General features: G+C 46.9%; 1 protein-coding gene and 1 pseudogene across 2 annotated transcripts; both read right to left on the bottom strand.

The window, feature by feature from the left end:
• The window catches only part of LOC120713336, a 29,728-nt pseudogene extending 16,875 nt beyond the window's left edge, over positions 1-12,853 (bottom strand).
• An 882-nt stretch (positions 12,854-13,735) lies between these two features.
• Positions 13,736-17,949, bottom strand: LOC120712051 (GMP synthase [glutamine-hydrolyzing]-like). Of its 2 annotated transcripts, none has more exons than XM_039997753.1 (6): positions 17,292-17,949; positions 16,587-16,837; positions 16,111-16,486; positions 15,855-15,986; positions 15,570-15,745; positions 13,736-14,152 (listed from the first exon to the last, which is right to left on the bottom strand). In XM_039997753.1, the coding sequence occupies exons 1-6, from the start codon at positions 17,871-17,873 to the stop codon at positions 14,104-14,106; spliced, it is 1,566 nt and encodes a 521-aa protein (XP_039853687.1). In that variant the 5' UTR covers positions 17,874-17,949; the 3' UTR covers positions 13,736-14,103. The 2 variants fall into 2 exon arrangements, with proteins under 2 accessions (XP_039853687.1, XP_039853685.1); XM_039997751.1 differs by lacking the exon at positions 13,736-14,152 and adding an exon at positions 14,302-14,936 and having other exon boundaries at positions 17,292-17,948.
• Positions 17,950-19,111: the final 1,162 nt, after the last annotated feature.

Here is a 19,111-nt window from a genome sequence, read left to right as displayed (position 1 = left end):
GGTTCGAGGATCGCCTAGTCGTTCCCAAGAATCCTGAGCTGCGGAAACAAATACTGGACGAAGCACATCTCTCTAAATTCTCTATTCATCCGGGTAGCACCAAGATGTACCAAGATCTCAGACAAAATTTTTGGTGGACTCGCATGAAGAGAGAGATTGCCAAATATGTCGCAGAATGTGACACCTGCCAGAGAGTGAAAGCTAGTCACTTGAAAGTTGCTGGAACTCTCCAACCTCTACCAATTCCGTCTTGGAAATGGGAAGATATCAGCATGGATTTCATCGTGGGCTTACCAAATACTTCTCAGCACCATGATTCCATTTGGGTCATTGTTGATAGGCTCACAAAGACTGCTCATTTTATTCCAGTGCATACTGAATATCGAGCCAAGAAATATGCTGAGATCTATATTGATCGGATTGTCTGCCTACACGGTATACCCAAAACAATTATATCGGATCGTGGCCCTCAGTTTGTGGCAAGGTTTTGGGAGCAACTCCAAGTGGCTTTCGGAACTAAATTAATTCGAAGCTCAGCTTACCATCCACAGACTGACGGACAGACCGAGAGGGTAAATCAAATTCTTGAGGATATGCTTCGAGCATGTGTCATCCATTATGACAAGAACTGGAACAAATGTTTATCCTTGGCTGAGTTTTCTTATAACAACAGCTATCAGGCCAGTCTGAAGATGGCACCCTTCGAGGCCTTGTATGGTCGACGGTGTCGAACTCCTTTGAGTTGGTCCCAGACTGGAGAACGTCAAATATTTGGACCCGAATTAGTGGTCGAGGCTGAGGAGAAAGTAAAAATAGTACAAGCAAATCTCCGAGCAGCCCAGTCTCGGCAAAAGAGTTATTTCGATAAAAGAAGGGATCCTTTGAAGTTCATGGTTGGTAACCACGTCTATTTACGAGTGTCCCCAACTCGAGGCGTTCAACGTTTTGGAGTCAGGGGTAAGCTCGCACCTCGCTATGTCGGGCCATTTGAAATCATTGAAGAATGTGGACCCGTGGCTTATCGTTTGCGACTTCCTTCACGACTTGCCGCCATCCATAATGTTTTCCACATATCCCAACTCAAGAAATGTGTTCGAGTTCCTACGGAAATCCTTGATCAACAGGAAATTTTAGTGGAGCCCGATCTCTCATATACCGAATATCCACTCAGAATTCTGGATCAAAAAGAGAGAGGTACTCGTCGAAAGGTGGTAAAAATGTATAAAATTCAGTGGTCTCATCACACTGAAGAAGAAGCCACCTGGGAGACGGAGGATTATCTTAATCGACATTATCCGGGTTTCCTTAGCTCCACCTCAGGTATATCATTTTCCCCACCTCAATTCAATCATCCAATCTCGGGACGAGATTCTTTTTAAGGGCGGTAGGTTGTGACAACTCAGGTGTCAGTACATTTAAATACAATCAATGTACCTTAGTGAAAGTTAAAGGAAAATTTTGAGAAATTAATTCAAAGAGAAAGGGGTCAAATAAAAGACAAATCATACAAAAGGAATTAAAGGAAAAAGAAAAAGGAGTGAAAAGTTACTCAAAAATTATTTCAAAAATGTCCACCAAATTTTAGTTGGCTCATGAGAGGTGTTTCAATTGACATGTGCTCAATTGAACTTCAGCCAAAATCAAGTCAAAAACTGAATAAAACTAAAGTCCTTTTGTGCAAATATGCAAATATACCAATAGTTCAAAATGTGAGTTTCAAATGAAAATTTGCATAACACAAAAGTTGTAGATCTTGAAAAGTTATGCAAAAATGGTATTCAACACTTTTCCATTTGAGCCCTCCAATTAGGAGATAATTTCAGTTTACCGAGGGATCCCTGGATTTTCAGAAATCACAAATATGCCCTTATCTCCATCTCTCTCCCCCGGCCTGCTCTGTTCGCGCCGCCCGCCGTAAGCCGCCGGTGGACTTCGTCCACCGCGCGCCCACGACCAAATGGACCCGGGGAAACCATTTAGCGCCACCTGGCCCGCCCCTTGGCACCTCCTCATGCGCACACGCGTCCCAGACCCCTTCTCGAGCCGCCACGACACCCCCCGGCCGGCGCAGCGCCGCTACCTCCTCCGCCCGCTCGCCGTCGAGTCGCCCAGGGCCGAATCGACCGCCCCCAGTCACTACATTCCTCACCCAGGAGCTCCTTGGCCTATAAAGACCCCCAGAACTCCACAGTCGCGCCCCTTCTTCCCCTTCTTCCTCCTCCCGCCGCTCCGCCATGGCCGCCGAGATCCAGCTCTCGCGGACCGGCTAGCCCAGCCCCACATTGCCCCCTCCGACCACCGCAACAGCTTCGCCACCTCCTAGTTACGCTCCACGCGCGCGGAATCGAACCCAAACCTCCTCCCGACGCCGTTCCCCTTTTGCGCCGCCGCCGGCGAGCTCAGGCTCACCGCGGACCGGCCAGCTCCGAAGAAGACCGAGCACGACAGCTACCCCAGAAGCTTCCTCGAGCTCACGCGGTGCTCGTGCGCGCCCTGTTCCCCTACCCCGAGCCCTCCTTCACCCCCAGCGCCGGCGAACCGAACAACCGACCCGCCATTGACGCCGACGAGCTCGAACCCGTGCACCAAACGCTCGAACGTCGACCAGGGTAGGTGTTCCTCGATCCCTTCTCTCCCACGCGCCTCCCCGTGGCAGCCCCGGTAAGCCCTGCACCGCAGAACACCACCGGCAAGATGCCACGGCGGAGAAGGCCGGCGAAGGACCCGGTTGTAATTTCTTTTTTTCGTTCAAGGGTGTTTCTGCAAGTTTTCCAGTGTATACCAGTGAACTTCTAAAATACGAAACAAATCACAGAAAAATCGGAAAAATGCAAACTCAACTGATATGGATTCCTTGTAACAAAATCTACAAATTTTATACATTCACATCTGCAGAAACTCAACCAATTTTAATCTAAGAAAAAGAATAAGAAACCCACCTTATGCATGTTCATGAAGTTCTGCTCATCAAATGACCTTGATTTTTGGATATGTTATCACTAATGGAATTTTAAGAACACAGTAAAAAGATGGCACCAAACCAAAATAGTTATCATGTTGGAACAATCAAGATTCTCTAATCTGTTGTTAGCTTTCTTGATTTAATTCTGGAAAATATGCACATGAACTTGCTCTGGAATTTTTACTGCATGCATGTAAAACTAAAACACTATTAATACCTAAATCTCAGAGTTATTAGAGATCATTTTCTATATACCATGATTTATGCGTGTTTAATCAACTTAATCCCTCATATATAGTTCTTATGCTCCGAAAAATCTATATTTATTTCTGGAGTCTCTTTTTAGGTCTGTGTTCCTGTCTAAAAATTTTGAGCTCCAGTTACTGAGTTTTGCTTTGTCGAATAATCATTCTTAGCATCTTAGGGCTAGATTTACCATTTTTGTTCTGAGTAATCTACAATGTTGCTGATCATTATTTTTGGGCATGATCTTGTTTAGAGTATGCTCTACCTGTAGTAAAAAGTTCATATGCAATACTGGTTAAATGCACCTTGAGAAATTTATGCAAACTCATGCTAAGTTCACTGAATAACTAATTTATCATAGTGAGTTAAATCTTGAAAAATTTTCTGGAGTATGTTTAACTCATGAATAGTCTCTGGTAAAAATTTGAAAGCCATATCCCTAGTAAAACTCTCTGTAGAATTAATCTTAGTTAAAAGCTTGCTGTTTTTGTTCTTTTTGTCACCTCAGTTATATAAGTGAATAAAATCTGGAAAAATTTCAGTGCTGATTATATGCTATGAAGTTGCTCCCATAAAATTTGTAGCACCAGAACCCATGTTGAACATTCTGTACAAAAAGATGAAGCAACTAGAGTAATCCATTTGCATGAATAGTTATAGTTTTTGCTCTATGGTAGATGCTGAATTTATACCATGAATGTTCAAGTTTGGATCTGAGTTATTTTAGTGTTTCATCACTAGCTCTTTAGTAGTTGTGTTGTTAAGAAAGAATGAAAGCATGCCATGTGTTGAAATTAAAAATGAAAACTAAAACCCCCACTCATTCATGAAGAAACGTAGTTAGGTTTACTACTCTATAAATGACTGTCCATGAAATAAACTGTTGAAATCATCACTTAAGTAACTTTTGTTGGACTACAACTTTATCGTGAAAGAAAGAAATTGTTATCCATGAATAACTCATGATCTTGCATTGCATATAGAAACGGTTAATCTCGCGGACGGTGACTACGAATTGGTGCCCGCGGACTCTCGTGCGGAGCAGGAGGTTAATCTGAACTGTACTAACTTGTCTCAAGACCTGGGCCAAGCCCCAGAGGCTTTTCTGCCTGACAGTGCCCAAGAAGGCAAGCCCCGGAGCATAATCCCACTATTTTTCCAAATTATCATTCTGCTATCTATTTATTAATGTATGGTAATAGTTGGTTTTCTGCATCTAAGTTTTCTAGGCGTTGATCGAAAACCCTAGGTGCATGATCCATAGGAACCTATGTTTGATACCGGATCTTTTTATCGACTAGTTGCCATGCTAAATAGGTACGGTAGAAGTCGAGTGGTTTCCTGCCTCTCGCGAGCAAATAGGAATTGTACTGACTTTAATTCCTGTTGAAATGTAAGGACAACGGGCGGGGTTGTGTAGTTGTGATACCCCGCTGGTATAGTCAAAAATGGCTAAGGCCGCGGTGTGTGGCTCATTTCGTTAAGCGTTTGAAAGTACTAGCCACATACCGAGAAATATGGTAATCGGTAAGCTGAAGTACCTGATTGGACCGGCGAGTGGAACGATCTCGCACCCTCCTGGTAGAAGTAGGATTTATATTTTGTCGCGACGTACGGGTGCAGAGTGGTCGGACTCTGTAGTCGGGGAGGGTGTGCCGGATCCACGGACTGGAAAGAAAGGGGAAAAGTAGCGTGGGCGGGAGCGAAGTCGATCCCCATGCGTGTGGTCTAGGTTCCCCTGGCCAGGTTGAAATTCGATTCGGAATCGTCCGCCTCTCACGGCATGAGATTGCTTAATGATTTCGGTCACATAGAGTAACAAGTGGAACATGATGATGATAATACTACTGGTTGATTAAATGATTGCTCTACCATGTTTGAGTAGAGTTAGTTGCAAATTTAGAATGGTTAATCCCACTAGAATCTAGCTAAGTAAAACCTGAAGTAGGGATCAACACTTAGCGGCATTTTTGGCAAACAAACCCCACCAACCCAAAAAGCCTTGCATGTCTAGTTATCGGACTATGTTATATCCGGTGACGGGTCAGTCTTGCTGAGTATTAGTATACTCAGCCTTGCTTGTGGCACTGTTTTTCAGGTACTAACTTTGAAGATCTGTTTGCAAGTCTTACTTGGCCTTGTACTCTGCCTCCGGGTTGGTCGGTTGAGTGGGATGGCCCTTCAGCTGGTGCTAATCACCCTCCCGCTGAGTGACGCATTCGTACGGGCTTTACCGTTGCGTCACGTTATCTCGCTAGTTATCTTCACTGCTTCCGCTGAACATGAGACTTGAATAATTGAGTAGTTGGAACTCCGTAGTACTTTGCTACTCTGAACATGGTTTGTAATAAATTTTCTTTCCGCTGCAATCACTCTGAGATGTATGAAATGGTTTGTGTTGTAATCTCTGGGCTCACCTTCGTGTGAGTGTTGTCTGCTGATCCTGGAATAGCGTGGCTTTTATCGAGGCTTCACTCGAGGAACTACCGGTGAGTGCCAAATTGGGTCAGAGTTGCTTAGCAACAAAGATCAGTGCACGCGGGCCCAGTAGTTTTGGGTGGTTCCGCCACAATATTGAATTGGAAGACTCCAGAGTCTGTTTCAGAGATCTGGAGTTTTCTTGGGCTAGCAGGTTATTATCGCCGGTTTGTACCGGATTTCTCCAAAATTGCTAGGCCCATGACCGAATTGCTTAAGAAAGGGGTGAAATTTGTTTGGGACGACAAATGTGATCAGGCTTTCCAGTAGTTGAGAAGACTTTTAACGTCGGCCCCTGTCTTGGCTCAGCCGGACATTGCTCATCCTTTTGATGTTTACTGTGATGCATCAGGTACGAGTCGTGGCCGTGTTCTCATTCCTGCCTTTGGATTAGCCAGATATTGCTCTGGCCTTGACATTTTTGTGTAATGCATTAGGTACGGGCCTCGGTTGCGTCCTTATGCAAGAACAGCGGGTGATTGCTTATGCTTCGAGAGCCCTCAGGCGGCATGAAGAGAATTATGCTACACATGATTTGGAGCTTGCAGCAGTGGTGCATGCATTAAAAATCTGGCGCCATTATCTTCTTGGCAATCCTGTTCATATATAATCAGATCACAAGAGTCTTAAGTATATCTTCACCCAGAGCGAGCTGAATTTGCGCCAGAGACGGTGGTTAGAGTTAATTAAGGATTATGACCTGGAGATTCATTACCACCCAGGTAAAGCAAATGTTGTTGCCGATGCATTGAGTCGCAAGGCAAGTTGCAACTGCGTCTCAGCTACAGTTTTGCATGAAACTTTGTGTCAAGAAATGGAGAAGATGAATTTGGCTATTGTAGCTGAGGGTACTCTTGCTAACATTGTCCTCACTCCAACTCTTCGAGACCAAGTTATTGTGGCTCAGAAGGACAATATTGGCATGGAAAAGATTAGGCAAAGGCTCAAAGAGAATGGCCCTCGAGTGGCATGTTTCCATTTAGATGACGAGGGTGTTTTATGGTTTAAGAACCGGCTGGTGGTACCTAAGGATTTAGAACTCCGAAAACAAATTCTTGATGAGGCTCACCTTTCTAGGTATTCCATTCACCCGGGTAGTAACAAAATGTATCAAGATCTCAGGCAGCGGTTCTGGTGGACCAGGATGAAACGTGAGGTCGCCAAATATGTGTCCGAGTGCGATATATGTCGAAGAGTCAAAGCAAGTCATCTCAGACCTGCTGGTATTCTACAACCGTTGGATATCCCTTCGTGGAAGTGGGAGGATATTAGTATGGACTTCATTGTTGGATTGCCTCCCACGACAAAGGGATATGACTCTATTTGGGTTATCGTTGACCGCCTCACTAAATCCGCTCATTTTCTTCTAGTGAAGACCAGTTATTCATCTCACCAATATGCTGAGACATATATGGCTCGGATTGTGAGTCTTCATGGTGTACCCAAAACAATCATATCAGACAGAGGCTCACAGTTTGTTGCACGTTTCTGGGAATAGTTGCATGCATCTCTGGGTACTCAGCTTATTCGCAGCTCCGCCTATCATCCTCAGACCGATGGTCAAACTGAGCGAATCAATCAAAATCTGGAGGATATGCTTAGAGCCTGTGTACTCTCTTATAGCAAGAAATGGGATGAATGCCTGCCTTTAGCGGAATTTTCTTATAACAACAGTTATCAAGAAAGCATCAAAATGGCTCCTTTTGAGGCATTATATGGGCGGAGGTGTAGAACTCCAGTGAACTGGTCAGAAGTCGGGGAAAGAAATGTGTTCGGCCCTGAGATGGTCAGTGAGGCAGAAGAAGAAGTCTGGTTCATAAAGGAGAATTTGAAAATAGCCCAATCCCAACAGAAAAGTTATGCGGACAAGAAACGTCAGTCCGTCTCATTCCAAGTGGGAGACCATGTTTACTTGCGGGTATATCCAATGAAAGGAGTCCAGCGATTCGGAGTGAAGGGAAAGATCGCACCTTGCTATGCTGGGCCTTTTCCTATCATTGAGCGGTGCGGGCCGGTAGCATATCGCGTACTCCAACCGCCGCTTGTCGGACGCGAGCTCTGTCGGGCTGACGTACTCGGTGAACACGGCCAGGATGTCGACCCCCGGCGCGGCGATGCCCGGCTTCATCACGGACGGCAGCATCCCGCTGGGCCCGCGGGAGGAGAAGCGAGCGATGGACGGCGAGTTCTTCACGCCGACCTCCGTCTTTGTAACACAAGGAAAACCGCGGACGGTTCGCTAGGGATCGGCGGACGGTCCGCCAGAGTAACGCCCAGATATTTAGCTGGATGTGGGCCCGGTCGTCATCTCCTCCTTCCACATTCCCACCTCGACCAGAGACGAGCGCAGCTCGTCCGCTCGCCCCGCCGTCGCCCCCTTCCGTCGATCTCCCTCCTCCGGCCACCATACTTCGATTCCTCGCGCGAGCACCTTCCCCAGCACCTCCTCCACCGTCCCCAACCCCCAGCCCGGCTTCTCCCTGGCCGGAATCACTCCAACCACCACCGGTCACCATTGGAGCCTCTTGGAGCTTTGCTCCACCGTCGATCCGCCTCTCCGGTTGTCCTCCGCCCGAACCGACCGCGGGAATGGATTCGTGGTGAGTCACTTGTGCCCCCTGGCCTCTTTCCCCCTCCCGTTGTGCGCCGCCGGCGCCGGTGAACCGCCGTCGCCGCCGCCGCCGTGCTTACTGCCGCCTGTCGGGTGGTCTGCAAAAGTGAGTCGCGGATGGTCCGCCTAGGAGGGCCGGAGAGTCCGCCGGTCAGGTTAGAAGTTGTCCAGAGACGATGTTGTCTCTGGTGTTTTTGTAGGATTGAACTGCGGACGGTCTGCTATTGGAGAGCAGACAGTCCGCCGTAGAGATAAAAAATTGTCCAGAGACGATGTTGTCTCTGGTGGGGTTCGCAGGGTTGAACTGCGGACGGTCCGCTATTGGAGAGCGGATAGTCCGCCGTATAGTCTAGAATTTTGTCCAGGGACGTTATCGTTTCTGGTGGAATTGGCAGAGTGAACTGCGGACGGTCCGCCAAGGAGGGCCGGACGGTCCGCAGTAGGGATTAAAATTTTGTCCAGAGGTGTCGTTGCCTCTGGTGGTATTGCAGAGTTAAACTGCGGACAGTCTGCGATGTTGGAGCGGACGGTCCGCCGTATAGATTGAGATTTGTCCAGAGAGGTAGTTGGTTCTGGTGGGTCGGCAGAGTTGTACTGCGGACGGTCCGCCACTTGGGTGCGGACCGTCCGCAGGGCATTCCAGTTGAAGTATAATAGTTGCATCATTGAGCTGCACTCAATTATTTCATATGCATTCGTGTAGCATCCGCCGTTGAGGACGTTGTGTTCGAGGTGATTGCGGCACCGCAGGAGCAGCCGGAGCAAGCCCAAGAGGAGAGGCGTGAGAACCCGGCCCAGGGCCTGTCTAACCCTAGCTCTGAGCAGCAGACTGAAGGCAAGCCCCGGTGCACATCCTATTAATTCAAATTTTAACACCTAGATATGTATTTATTATTTGTGCATTATGGTTAGGAGTTGTTTGAAACCCTAGTGGCATGAACCCTAGGTTTCCTTGAGTTATACTAGTATGTATAGGACGATAGATATGCTATGCTAAATAGGGTTCGGTAGAAGTCGAGTAATTTTTTGTTACTCGCGAGATATAGGTTGTTTATTATGTTTCCATATATGAGTTACTCATCTTGGGATGGAAGTCTTAGAATGAAAGAAAGATAGAATCTGAGACCGGGCGGGAGAGGTGTAGTTCCGCCTGTGTTGGTTAAGGACCGAGCCGTTGTCGGCCCTACTGATCATGTTTGAACTGTACTAACCGCATGCCGGGAGTAGGAGGTAGTCGAAACCGGTAAGCCTAGTACTGTCTCGCTTCGAAAGTACAGAACTTCATCACCACCCCTTAGGGCGAGTCGAGTAGTCGCGGAGAAATGGGATGCATATGTTTACTTTTGGTGGTCTCTCGTTGAGCTCGGCTGACTATATGTAGGTGGGGCGGTTCTGTAATTCGAGGCGGGAAGGGGAAGGGTTGGTGCGTGTGGTCTGACGGGGCATACGCGTGTCGTGTTGGTTAGGTCCACCTTGCAAGGTTAAATCGAATCGATTCGCTGTCAGTTGCTCTCGGACATGGGCACCTTGATCACTGCGTCACAGCGTAGTATCGAGTGGGAGTATGTATGACATATGGTTATATTCACTTGGAATGATATTATATGCTTTACCATGTTTACTTTAGATATGCCAAATTTAGATGATGGTCAAGATATATAGAATCATGAGCTAAAAATATAGAAATAAGGATTCACTTTAGTCGCTTTTCCGCAAAACTAACCACCAGCCAAAAGCTTTGCATGTCTAGATATGTTGGCTAAGTTATACCCACTGGTCGGGTAAGTCTTGCTGAGTATTAGTTGCTCAGGGCTTTTGTTGAAACATTACTGCAGGACACGGAGACGTAGACTTTTGTCCCTGCTGCGCTAAGTTCATCCGCCGGGATGCAGAGGGATGGGAGGTTGTGGAGCCAGACGTTTAGTTAGGGATCTCCGTAGGTACACTTTTGGTAGTTGTAGGCCCCGTTCCTCTAGTTGAACCCGGATTTCAGTAATGCAAAGTTTGTAAATTATGTATTTATTTAAACTTGGTTTGTAAAACTTAAGGTTAAGTCTTGTGAATATTTGCTGTATTTTCGAATTTTTGTCGTGCTTGTACCATCTGCGCTCACCTTCGCGTGGGACTATTGGTGTTGTTTCGATTGGGACGTGGGTTGAGAAAGGATCGCCAAATTAAGCCGTTAAGCTAATGCGTCCGATGTGTTCAAATGACGGCAATTACGCTTAATTAGAGTTTTAATTTGACGGTGCTGTCACAGTCTTGGACGGCGAGATGTTCGCCACGGGGTTGCTCCTCGACGTCATGTTGTTGTGCAGTGCGACGGCCTCGCTGTAGGTGATCATGGTGGCCGGCAGCACGTGCGGATCGGCTACGATGTCGTCGCCGTCCATCCTGTTGTTGGCGAGGATCATCCCGGCCCCGCCGGCGTTGAGCACGGCCATGCCTTTGTTGACGCGCGGGACGTCGCCGCCGCGCACGCACACGACGATCTTGCCCTTCACCTTGGCGGGGTCCAGCGTGCCCATTCCGCACTCGGAGGCGGCCAAAGGGCTGGTGTTGGCGTGCCCGGCGTGCCTGGCGTCGACCATCGGGTAAAGCGTGCTCGAGTGCAGCGTGGTGGACTCCAAGCTCATCCCTTTCATGCGCGCGCTGTTGCCGAGGGTGAGGACGTTGTGGAAGTCTCTGTTGACGGTGCTGGCGGCGACGGTGATGACCCACGGCGCGGCGTTGACGACGGTGTCGTCGTAGGGCCCCGAGTTGCCGGCGGAGCAGACGACGGAAATGCCCTGGGTGGCGGCGTGGAGGGAGCCGAGCGTGACGGCCTCGTGGAAGAGGGACTGCACGTCGGCGAGGGGCGCGTCCTGGCCGAAGGAGACGGAGATGACGTCGGCGCCGTCGTGGATGGCGGCCTCGAAGCCCGCGAGGACGTCGGCGGTGGCGCACTCGCCCGACCAGCAGACCTTGTACGCCGCGACGCGGGCGCGCGGCGCGCTGCCCTTGGCGGTGCCGTTGGCGTAGCCGAAGAGGCTGGCGCGCGGCACGAAGCTGCCCCCGGCGGTGGAGAGCGTGTGCGTGCCGTGGCCCTCGGTGTCGCGCGTCCAGTTGGCGTCCACCACCGCTGGGTTGTTGAGCAGCATGTCCTTGTTGAAGTACTTGGCGCCGATCAGCTTCCTGCAACGCCATCACCGATCGTCACCATCAAGGAGCAGGATTGAACAATCGAAAAGCTAGCTAGCTGGGGATCGGAGCTCGCTCGCTCGCTCACTTGTTGCAGGGCACGGCGTACTTGACGGTGTCCAGGCAGGAGTCCTTCCACCGCTCGGACACCTCGCCCATGTAGTCGTCGGTGAAGCTGCTGGACTCCGGCCACACGCCTTCGCCGGATCAGATCACGCACGTCGTCGATCAGTAGAGCTCGATCGAACGAATGGATGCGACGATGGAATCGAAAGAAATGCATCAGAGAACGAATCGATAATAATTAATCTTTCCTACCGCTGTCGAGGTTTGCGATGATCACGTCCTGCCCGAACTTGGCGTGCTTCCAGATGGATTCGGGGAGGATCTGGCCGTCGCGCTCCAGGTCCATGAAGTCCCACGACCGCGTCGTGTGCAGCTTCAGCATCTTGCTCTCCAGCGCCGTCACCACGTCAGGGTGCTCTGCTCCGTCAATGGAGAAGCAGCAATCGTGACTTCTCTCTCTCTCTCTCTCTCTCTCTCTCTCTCTCTCTCTCTCTCTCTCTCTCTCTCTCTCTCTCTCTCTCCTCTCTCTCTCTCTCTCTCTCTGAAGAATGTTAATCAACCAAAATTCAAGTTTGGTCGGGGAATCGTTTTCTCTTCTTACTTGCAATTTGGTTTGCGACGTCCTCCTCGACGTGCGCCGCGAAGCCATTGATGTTCTTCGTGTAGGAGTAGAAGATCGAGTCTTGCGCCATCTCCTTGCTGCTCGTTTCATCAACACTTGATTGTCAGAAACCAGCTCGGACCCCCATTAACTTATACAGCTATAATTTTAATTCAAAAGGATGAAACGACTGCAGATCAATGCCCCCTCCTTATGGCCAGGTAAAACCCAATGATGGTATTGGTATCTACCTGCCAAGAACTGATCCCAGGAGCTCGTGGTGTGACTCGGTTGCGCGGGCATGCTCCTTTGGTGACGCGTCACGACCATAGGCATGTGCTCCAAGATACACGATGTAGGACTGCATGCGCATTAACACAGTGCAAACAAAAAAATCAAGCGCTGCTTAACCATCGTCACAACAAATGCTAATCTTGATTAGTCTCTCTTTAGTGTCACTACTAGCGACCTGAATTCTACAGATCGTCCAAGAGACAATGGTAAACTCTCTGCAAGATCTATGCGTTGAATGCTCGCAAAATAAAAGAAATCGTGGATGTGCTGAAAACTGGACACCGAATTCGGGGATCGCAACGCGTTGGGCTGATCATCTAGCTTGCCTTCTTGTATGCTTGTACGAGATGCCACTCAGCGGTGCACACAGGAGCACGACGGCGGCGACCAAGAGCAGCGGCCTCCTCCTCGCCATCTCCTCAGATGTCCTCACGGCACGCTTGTCTCTCCCAAATGTTGGGAGTTTAGGAGCTGCGCTTTAGGCATAATAACCATCGTGGAGGATTTTTTTTTGATGTTTCAGTGTCTATATTTGGCTAGCTTTAACTGCTAGCAACGAAGCGGATCACCAAGAGAAAGTTTCAACACCGGACTGAGTTACTAACAAGGGAGTAGGGTTTTTTTCTTTTCTTTTTGGAGATACTTGATTTGGAGCTGCGGGTGTGTTTGGTTGCTCGCATGCGCGTTGGGAGGAAAGGAAAAAAGTTCGATTTACTCCTCTCAACTATAGCCAAAGTCTGAATAACCCTCTAAACTATAACTTGGTTCAATTTATCCCCTAGACTATGTCATTTAGTTCATTTTAGCCCATAATACAATTTGTCTTTTTTTTGTTACTCCATACAAGTTGAAGTTTAATTTCAAATTTTGCAAGATAATAGTGGGCATCACAATGAATATTTAGAAAAAAATTATAATTTTTTACCATTAGTTTTAATATAATTTTGAACTCTAATTATTAATTTACTATTAAATATTCTAACCTATGAAAATATTGATAAAAAATATGATATATTTTCTAACATGCTTTATGTTGTGTACTGTTATCTTGTAAAATTTCAACTTAAAACTCCACCTATGCATAGACAAATGAAAAAGACATTTTATTACGGGGTAATTTGAACCCAAATGCATAGTTTGAGGGGTGAAATGAACCAAACAATAGTTTAGGGGGTTATTCAGACTTTGACTATAACTGAGGGGAGTAATTTAGACTTTTTCCAATTAGAAATGTATACATGTCTTTTTCTAAATAAAAAAAAGTTAGAGCAAAAGCACTGCCAAATCATATTAGGAGGAGAGAAGTTCAAATCTTATTATGTCTAAATACTACAGATTTACAATGGACAAGCTGGCTAGGCCCGTGCTGCAGCACACCCAGCACGGGCCCTAGCTTCGCCCCAGCATAAAAGGGGAGATACGCTACTCGTGAAGATAGCTAAATTCATATGGACCTAAGAAACACCGGAGGCTCCGCAAGCCCAGAACCGAAGGTTGGCCTCTTCCTTGATGAGCTGCATACCATTGTAGGCTCTGCTTTGCTTCCCTTCAAAAATTCTTCTATTTTGTTCCTTCGACAAGTTTCAAGCAGTGTACATCATCACTGCCGCTTTCGTTCTTCGCTGCCCTGCTGGCAAATGTTGCAAAGACTGAAGCCACCAGTCCTCAATGCCTGTAGTAGTAGCCGGCTTGGAAATTAAGTTGTGCGTCCTTGCTTGGAAATGTATACATGTCAGAAGACGAATAAAAAGGCTAGACAGTTTGTGCACATTCAAAGCTTTGAAGTCGTATTATCGAAATTGAAATTAACTCGCATCAGTTTGCTGGATCCCATCATGTTCCGATTTATATGTCTGAATCTTGGACCAACTTTCAAAATATATGTAATGAAGATTACTCCGGTCGCTTACATATACAACAGGCAAATGGCGCAAATGTCTTTTTTGCCATTTGGTTTGAACCTACATTGCCTGCCGTTTGGTTAAATCTACATGCTGAAAAAAAAAGCTTCAGAATAGTGCTTAGCAAGACAAACGTAAAACGAAGAAACCAAGTGCGCTTCCCTAAACCCTCGGATCCAGATGTCCTTCCCAACATCAGTCTCGATCCATGAATAGAAAAAGAAACTCTCGGATCCAGATGCCCCAGAAAATGCTCAGTGACCCAGAAATATACTCTAGAATTTAGCAGAGTATAGAGTTCACGAGTTTTGCTGTGTTTATCATCTAAGGTTCGATAAAGGATATTTTTGACTAAACCGTAATCATTACACTAATAACTGGGGCCATATATCATTTGATCTCAGCACCGAAAGGTAAATTGTTCCTCAACTTCCGAGCCAGACCCCACCGTCACACCATCAGAGCACCAGTTCCTATTCCCACTCAACTGTTGCAGGTGGCTTTGATGTGATGTCCTGGCAGACACGGTTGATGCCACGGACATTGTTGCAGATTTTGTTGACCACATCTACTAGGAATTCACGGTCAAAATAGTACCTGGAAATTTAAAAAGACAATGACATGATATGATAAGACTAGTGCCGTGCCCATGGGTATCCACGGTTTTAATGACAATTCTTAATCTCTGTATCTACTAAACTAGTTATCCCATTAATCTAGTATTAGCAGCACTGTGACTGTGAGACACTGCGTGAAGTTTACTGGTATTAGCAGCACTGTGACTGTGAGAGTGCAAAAAAAAGAAGAAAAAAAACTAAAAACAGTTCTGTAGGTTAGAACAATTTGCCTAGTAAAAGTTTAGTAAGACTTTGCTAACTATCACATGGGTACTATACTCAAGAATCAAGATACACTATAAGAGAACCAATTGCACTCTGCAGTTTGCACATAAATAAGATGCCTATAGTTTTGGGTTGTCTATACCAGATAGCACCTTTGTTCTGGGCAATAAAGGCAAAAATCCAGTCTCCCTCAAACACTGGTATTTGAGCTAACCAATTATATCACAATGACAGCCAATTATTTGGTCCTGAACTCAAGAGATAAGAATACAAATGCAACGAAGCAAACTTATCTGTACATGCAACAAAATATTTCAGCAATGTACAACTGTCTCTAAAGTTTGCTAGAAAAAAGTGTAATGGGAGCAGGATCTTTAGTGCTACATACCAATCTGCAGTCATGCCATCCTCACTGGTGATTGCCCTTAAGACAACAGCATTGGAGTGGGTTCGCTGGTCACCTTGAACCCCAACTGTTTGTACCGGCAAGAAGACAGCAAAAGCTTGCCAAATTTTATCATAGAGGCCAGCATCTTTAATAGCCTGAACAAATATGTCATCCACCTAAAACAAATAAAATGAAAATCACATAGTGCAACAAAGGTGCTCTAGCAAAATTTCAACAATATCAAAGGTGCTCTAGCAAAATTTCTGCAATTCTGAAAGTTCAAACCTGACGAAGGGTGTCCAAAGCATTGCCTTGTGTAACATCACCTAGGACACGTACAGCAAGACCAGGCCCAGGAAATGGGTGCCGCTTTAAAAATGAATCTGGGACATTCAAAATACTCCCCAACTTCCGCACCTAGAAACATAGCAATTTGTAGAGAATAAATAATTGAAGTGTTTCTTTTATCATACAACACCTGATAAAGCATTCAACAAAAAAAATTCATAAACATAATAAGCAAATTGATGTGGAATGATACCTCATCTTTGAATAGGAGCTTGAGTGGTTCAATGAGTTTTAACTTCATATCTTTTGGAAGGCCACCAACATTGTGATGGCTTTTGATGGTGTGGGAATGTGTCCTTCCACTCCCAGGAGGTGGGCATGATTCAATTACATCAGGGTACAATGTCCCTTGAACTAAATATTCAGGCCTTTTCCCTACCTTCTGTTCCAGCTTGTGAGCAAAATCATCAAAAACAGCTATGAACTCCCTGCCAATAATCTTTCTTTTCTGCTCTGGGTCTTCGATGCCCTTTAACATGCTGAGAAATTGCTCCGAGGCATCAACACATGTAACTGGCAGGTGCAAATCACTTTCAAAGGTTGACATTACTCGTTCTCTCTCCTTGTACCTGCAAAGACGAGGTTCTATGTTAGTTTCATTGAACACTTGGTCGAAATAAGCATATGCTATCAAAAAAGAACTTGAGCAATAAGGCAGCATATTGTTACCTCAATAGACCATTGTCAACAAAAACACAATGAAGCCTATCTCCTATTGCCTTGTGAACAAGGGTGGCAACAACAGTTGAATCAACTCCACCTGACAATGCACAGATAACATCCTCATCAGGGCCAACCATGCTTTGGATGGTCTTGATTTCTTCATCCAGCACATCTTGCATCTTCCAATCAGCTTTGATCCCACAAACATCAAATAGGAAGCGGCGGAGTGTTTCCATTCCTTGGGGTGAATGTGTAACCTTTGCATAAAAAAAAAAGTTCATCAGTCATGCTATGTTCTATGGCATCAACAGATTCACAAATAACAACCAGATGCTACACAGAGTAACCATGGATACACAATTAATAATAATACTACCAAAAATTATGTCATCCACTTGCTTTATGAAAACAGAGATTCAATTGAATAATGAATACAGAGTAATTCAATTGAGGCCAATTGAATAACCAAAACCACGTAGCATGGTCATTTATTTGGTGATTTCAGGTAAATGCAAGAGAAGACGGACAACTATACGGATTCAAAATTTATAGCAATCAAACAGTATGCTCCATACAGCTTCCCATAGAAGCTGTCCAACCCCCATCTTATACAAAGTACCAAGGGGGGAAAAGCTTTCCTTTCAAAGAACCAAGAACAGAGGAAATGAATTTATAGTTTAACTTTGAAAATTTCATCCGAAAGGTTGCTACCTCGGGGTGATACTGGAGCCCATAAAAGCGCTTCTCCCGATTCTCGATGGCTGCAACGGCGCCCTCGACGCTGCGCGCAACCACCTCGAACCCCTCCGGCAGCCTGACCACCTCATCGCCGTGGCTCATCCACACCGTCTGGCGCTTCCCGGTCTCCGCCTCCCCGTACAGGGCAGAGGACGGCGCCGTCCCCTCGACCTCCATCTTCCCGTACTCCTGCCGCTCCCCGGGCTCCACGGCGCCGCCAAGGGACTGCACGAGCAGCTGCATCCCGTAGCAGACGCCAAGCACGTGGGCGCCCGCGCCATCGGCGAAGTCCAGGAATCCCTCGGGAAAGGTGGGCGCTCCCTCGGCGTGGACGGAGTGGGGCCCGCCGGAGAGGACGATGGCACGCGGGCGCAGGCTCTCGAGGGCGGCAAGCGGCGCCGTGCCGGAGACGCAGAGGGAGAGGACGCCCAGCTGGCGGACACGGCGGGTGATGAGGTGGGTGTACTGCGAGCCGTAGTCGAGGATGAGGACTAGATTCTCGCCAGAGCCGGCGGAGGCCGGGAGAGCGGCGGCGGCGGCGGCGGCGGAGCCCATGGCGGCGGTGGCGGCGGGGAGGAGGGGATTAGGGTTTTGGTGCTTTGGGGTTTAGGAGTCGGGGATGACCCAGGAAGGCAGATGTTTCACGGGTATTTAACGATGAGTCAACTGACACGTTGGACCGGGAAATGGACCTATACAGATATTGAGATATTCGGCTTGTTTGGATATATACTTCACGTTTAAAACAAGGAAGATATTATGTCTAAATAGAGTTTTATATACCTATATACTCTTATGAAAATTGATGAACTTCCTGTGCGCACATGTATATCCTCGCGCGAATTTTTTTTTACCTGTGTACTCTTCCGTCCACCTCCATCCAGTTTATACACCATTAAGGTGCCCTGACATATGAGTCCAACCAGCGAGATGACAAAAATCCCCTAGCCCTCTCTCTCCCTCAGATCAGCTTCAAGATGGCAAGGAGCACAGAAAATCCACAAATCTGCGGATACCAAACCCGACGGGTGCGAATTCGGGTCTGGGTTTGTAGCCGTGGGCACGGGCACGGGTACAACTCTAAACCCAATGGGTATTCTGTAACGGATTTGAAAATTTGCTATCCGAACTCACAAACCCGCTGACACGTGGGCTTGAAATATAAAAGATCTAGGGTTTCACTCCCCATTCCTAATCTCTCTCCCCCCACCAGCCCCTCTCGCCTATGGCTGGGCATATTACCTGAAGCTCGAAGTCCGAACCCGAAAAACCCGAGCTCGAACCCAAAAAACCCAAACTCAAAAAACCCGATCACTATTTCGAGTAGCAAGTCCCGGTACCCAAAATTATTACGGGTAAATCGAGTTTGGAACCCGGTACCCGAACTCCAGAAAAAAAACCCGAATTCTAGGCAGGCCCAGTAGGCAAGTAGTGCTGCAGCCCAATTACTTTCAACCCAGCCCACTACCCAGTAACCCTAACCCCCCTCGCAGCATCGAATCTTTTACATGTATACCATTACAAAAGTTGGCCCTAACGACCATACCATTAAAAAGTTCGAAGACACCTCTGTACCATCGCGTTTCTTTTGTTTTGACGTCTATACTATTTTGGATAGAAGGGACGCTAATGGAGGGTAACGGAGTTTGAGTACACGGTCAAAATTATTTTGCCGTCCATGCCACTCCGATCCATGCAGAAATGCAATATACTTTACAATAAGGTTACCCGAACCCGAAATGACGGTTACCCGAACTGTCGGGTTTTATTTTTTTTATGTTTTTCGGGTATCA

Source organism: Panicum virgatum, chromosome 6K (genome assembly GCF_016808335.1).
Source record: "Panicum virgatum strain AP13 chromosome 6K, P.virgatum_v5, whole genome shotgun sequence".
Classification (NCBI taxonomy): Eukaryota; Viridiplantae; Streptophyta; class Magnoliopsida; order Poales; family Poaceae; genus Panicum; species Panicum virgatum.
Note: the sequence above shows the minus strand (reverse complement) of the source record. Positions and strands in the feature narration are given on the sequence as shown.